The sequence below is a fragment of the Sinocyclocheilus rhinocerous genome, unplaced genomic scaffold, assembly GCF_001515625.1.
Source record: "Sinocyclocheilus rhinocerous isolate Xijiao unplaced genomic scaffold, SAMN03320098_v1.1 scaffold755, whole genome shotgun sequence".
NCBI classification, from domain to species: Eukaryota; Metazoa; Chordata; class Actinopteri; order Cypriniformes; family Cyprinidae; genus Sinocyclocheilus; species Sinocyclocheilus rhinocerous.
Window position 1 is genome coordinate 333,006 of NW_015659385.1, and position 4,559 is coordinate 337,564.

A 4,559-nucleotide genomic window follows, 5' to 3' on the forward strand; every position below is an offset into this window, starting at 1 on the left:
AAGCATCTTGGAGACATTGCCACATTTCTTCTGGATTTATTCTGTCTCAGTTTGTTCTGTTTCTTCATGAAGAGATCAGATCTCTGTGTGGAGCACCGTTTTTTATCTGGTGAAAATACTATGTTCTTTTAATTTTGGCCTCCACTGTGTTTGTAAATGTTAATCAATAAAAATACAATTGTTTATTGTTTGTACGTTTGTTCAAAGTCCATTAACAAATGTTAACAGATATAACTTTGATTTTACTTTGTTTTGTTATTTCATGCTAACTAATGTGTTTAACAAACGATACATTATTGTGAAATTTCACAAAAAACAAACAAATGACCAAGGTATCCTAATTATTTGTTCGAATTTTTATTCAAGTTTTGGCAAAGTATCTTAATTCATGCAATAAATAATTTATGAGAGGGCGGAGTTGACGTGGGGTTGAAGGTGACGGTTTCAACGCGTCATGTTTGGCGCCAGCATTTTCGCGGGGAGTGAGGAGTGAGGAGTGGACAGACGCAGCGTAGCCGTGATCATTTACAAACATTGTTGTATAAACTCTCCCGATTCTTCTGATATAGCTCGTGTGTCGATGATCTCGCCTTCAGTGGTCGATAGCGCGAGGTGAGACATCTTGAGTTGTGTCTGTTGGTGCGTGTGCTCAGGGGGTTGGGTGGGTAACTAGCTCGCTAACTCTGCAGTCTTTGTAGGGAAAGTTCCTGTTGGATTAGATTGATTTCAGCAAAAGCATATACGACGGTTTAAAGGTTTCAATAAACGCCACGTTTTGATCTCTCTGCCTACAAGTTGTACGCTCAACGCACTTGATTACACAATAGCTTTAAGATACAGACGACATTAAGGTATAATATTTGCATCTCGGACAGCTCAGCATATTAGGGCACACCTACCACCACCAAAAAAAAAAAAAAAAGTATTTAACAGCAAATGCATTATGATATTTGGCAGAGAGTTTGATAATAATAGATGGCGCATTGTTATTAGCCTCTCGTGCACCTGGCTAGCTAACGTTAAACATCACATGTAAGATGCGTGTGAGGTTTTATTCTTCCCAAATGTGTCATTAAGGTGAAATAGACGACTGAATTTACGTCTCTTGGTCTTGATTTGAAGACATTATTGCCATTTGTTCACCAGAGATCTCATGTGCATCGAGAGAACACGATGTCCTGCATGCATGGACTCCTGGTCACACTACCAGTATAACATTAAAAGAGTTAAAACATTCATTTTTCACACATTCCCATTCATGCATAGCATTTCATAATCGACTTAATTGCAGACTATTAAACAAAACTCAGCCAGGGCTATGTTTAAGGGTGAAAGGTGGGAGTCATTCTAGGGTGCCACAGGTCCAAGGGGCAGAAGAGTTTTGAAATTTATTTTTAAAAGGTTATTTAAAGGCCTTCTCCAATTAAACAACTGAACCAGAACTCCTTAAAAGAAAGAGTTTTCACATTTTATTGCATTATATTCTGTCTTGTGGTAGTCAAAGCTGTATGCATCAGTTAAATGTGCTTTCCTGTCTTTCAGGCTGTGAGGATGATGGCAGCAGTGCCTCTATCTAGTGCCAGCCTCCTTCCACTTCTGAAGTGTCTGGAAGATGAAGCAGCCGGGCTGTCAGAGAAGACAGATGCCTACATCACCATCGCGAAGTAAGGGTTAACCTACAGTTCTAGTGTCTGTCTTTTAGTAGGTTTTAGTCAAACGCATGGATGTCTCCATGATATGAGCTCTTTTAGTGTTGTAGCGATACAGTTTTGTCAATGGTTACTCCGTCCACACTTTATGTGAAATTGGCATTCAGTAGCTATTTTATGTTTAAAGTGATAGTTCATCCCAAAATGAAAATTGTCGTCTTTTACTAAACTTCATGTTGTTCCAAACCCGTAATTTTTTTGTTCAGTATAATTAAGATATTTTTATTTTCTGTTCCTCCATTGAAAGTTTGTTCCACCAAAATGTTTACGCTCCACAAAGTTCCTAAAGAGGTCATAAAAGAAATTCATATGAATTGATTGGTTTCATCAAAGTATCAGACACAATAGCTTTAAATGATGAACAGATTTAATTTAGTCACATGTATGTATTGATCAGTGGACATATATAGAGTGCATTGAATATGTTAAACGGAAGCTCATATATTCTTGCTCGATGCTTTAGAACCAACCTCATTGGTTCTTGTGTGTCTAGTGAGCATGCAATTGGTGGTAACGTTTTAAGATATTTATAGATTAATCATGGGACTTTTGTTGTTCTTTTTCTTTCTCCCAGCCGCCTGAATGGAGAGGAAGGGCGTCAGTTTCTGCCTGTAGTTGTAAAACATTTTGCACGTCTTGGTAAAGTCCTTTTGGTAAGTTTTTGTTCTTTATGAATTACAAGATCCATTCATTGGAACTTTTTGAATGTAACTAAATATGTGACTCTATATATGTGTGTGTGTGTATATGTATGTGTGTATATGTATATGTGTATATATATATATAGGGGCATTCACTATAAACATCATTTATTTTCTACCTTAGGCATACACGACTTTCTGGCGAAAGTGAATCTAGCAGCCTGTGTGAAATGCGCTAGGCTGTACTACTGTCCTCTCATTCTGCACCAGTACAAATACGTGCACGCTAGGCTTGCCGCGATAGACGATGTTAAGCCTCAACACCGGTTACGTCACTTGCTCACCGCGTCACTGACCCCCACCATCGTTTTGATTTTTTATAGTAATAAAAATAATTTAGTTCAGTAAAAGAACAGACTCTACAATTAAAAACTGAACTATCGCGGATGATTTAGAAAAGCCTGTTGACTTTTGCCATTTATCAGGTGATTTTGGAAGTTTTTTTAAACATTCGTTTCTTATTTAATTGGTTCCACATTGTTTGCTGATTTTTACTTTATTTAAACTTTCATTTATTTATTTTATTTGACATTCGTTTTGTTAATAAACGTTCTACGTTTCTTATTTATTTGGTTATATATTGTACGTTTACTTATTTCCAATTTTGTATACCTATTAAACTTTATGTAAGTTATTTGTTATTTTATATTAGGCATAGCTTGTCCTATAGCATGGTGTATTTTTATTTGTTTTGTTAATAAAAGTTATATGTTTTTTATATATACGCTAAAGTGAGTTTGACGTTGTATTATATATATATATATATATATATATATACACATTTATTTTTTTTTTAATTGTTATGAATAGGCAAAAGTTATTCTTTCTGAAAGCTATGTCTCTGCTGTGTCATCAGCCCTGCAGATTAATTATTTTTTCTTTCAGGTTCATATCTCCAGTGAGAATGAAGAGCTGTGTCAAGCCGCATTGCAAGCTTTGGGATTATGTGTCTTCCACTCACACATTGTTTCAGTCTTACCAGGTAGAGGAAAAAGTTGAATTCTTTAGTATAATATACTTATTACTTTTCATGAGAAGTAGCATCCATAATATTTTTATCTTTTTTTGCTGCAGCAAATATTTCAGAAGATATACTGTCTACGCTCTGTAATGTTGTGGTAAAATCAAAAGAGAAATTTACGTGCACTCGAGCGTTATGGGTGATTTCAAAACAGAATTTCCCGCCAGAGGTGGCATCCAAAAAGGTTTGTTTACCATGCATGTTGTGCTTGAAATAAACCCTATTTTTATCATCCTTTACCCCTCCGGTTTCCTTTTTTTTTTGTGTGGTTAAAAATTTTGCTTTTTACATTTCAGACCCCAGAGATTCTGAAGAGTCTAGAGGCCATGCAGACCAGAGAGGTTCAGTCGATCCTCATTGAACATGAATCACTGAATGTCATAATAAGGTTTGTTGAAATTTCCCATACTTTTCTCTTTCTTGGTAGTACAGTCTTGCAGTGCTCTTCATATGGAGGTCCTCCGTAAATAAGGTTTATTTAAAGGCAGAGTAAGTGATTTCTGGTAGCCAATGTTGATATTTGAAATCACCAAAACAAACACGCCCCAGTTTTTTTTTGTGAATGTCAGGTTGCTGGAGCAGGCCCCGTCTCAGATGGCTGCTGGAGCCGTGTGCTGGGCCAAGCTGGTTATTCCTCTGGTGGTTCACTCGGCCAATAAAGTGCGCTTGCGTGCAGCAGCAGCCCTGGAGTTGGGCATGCCTCTTCTTCTGGAGAAACAGCAGGAGGTGGCAACCATTGTAGAGCCAATGATGTCTTCTGTAAGTGTATACGTTAGTTTATTTTGTTGTGCATCTATGCATATATGGAAGAGGTGTTAGTGAGGCCAGCAGGGGGTGCTCACCCTGCAGTCTGTGTGGGTCCAAGTATAGTGATGGGGACACTATACTGTAAAAATCGTTTTTTTTTACAAGTATAGACGTTAAAAAGACGTTAAACCGAGGTCCTGACTCTATGTGGTCATTAAAAATCCCAGGATGTCCTTCAAAAAAGAGTAGGGGTATAACCTCGGCATCCTGGACAAATTTGCCCATTGGCCTCTGACCATCATGGCCTCCTAATCATCCCCATACACTGATTGGCTTCATCAATCTGACTCCTCCACCAATAAGCTGGTGTGTGGGGGGTGT

At 37.6% G+C, this 4,559-nt stretch overlaps 1 protein-coding gene across 1 annotated transcript in view; it reads left to right on the forward strand.

Annotated features, from left to right (window-relative positions):
• The first annotated feature begins 455 nt into the window (after window positions 1-455).
• The window catches only part of LOC107723643 (telomere-associated protein RIF1-like), a 9,956-nt gene continuing 5,852 nt past the window's right edge, over window positions 456-4,559 (forward strand). The window contains exons 1-7 of the mRNA XM_016532351.1: window positions 456-612; window positions 1,543-1,664; window positions 2,284-2,362; window positions 3,296-3,392; window positions 3,485-3,615; window positions 3,728-3,819; window positions 4,001-4,190. Coding sequence (XP_016387837.1) covers window positions 1,552-1,664; window positions 2,284-2,362; window positions 3,296-3,392; window positions 3,485-3,615; window positions 3,728-3,819; window positions 4,001-4,190 — 702 coding nt within the window. The 5' untranslated portion in view covers window positions 456-612; window positions 1,543-1,551. The remainder of the gene's footprint in view (window positions 613-1,542; window positions 1,665-2,283; window positions 2,363-3,295; window positions 3,393-3,484; window positions 3,616-3,727; window positions 3,820-4,000; window positions 4,191-4,559) is intronic.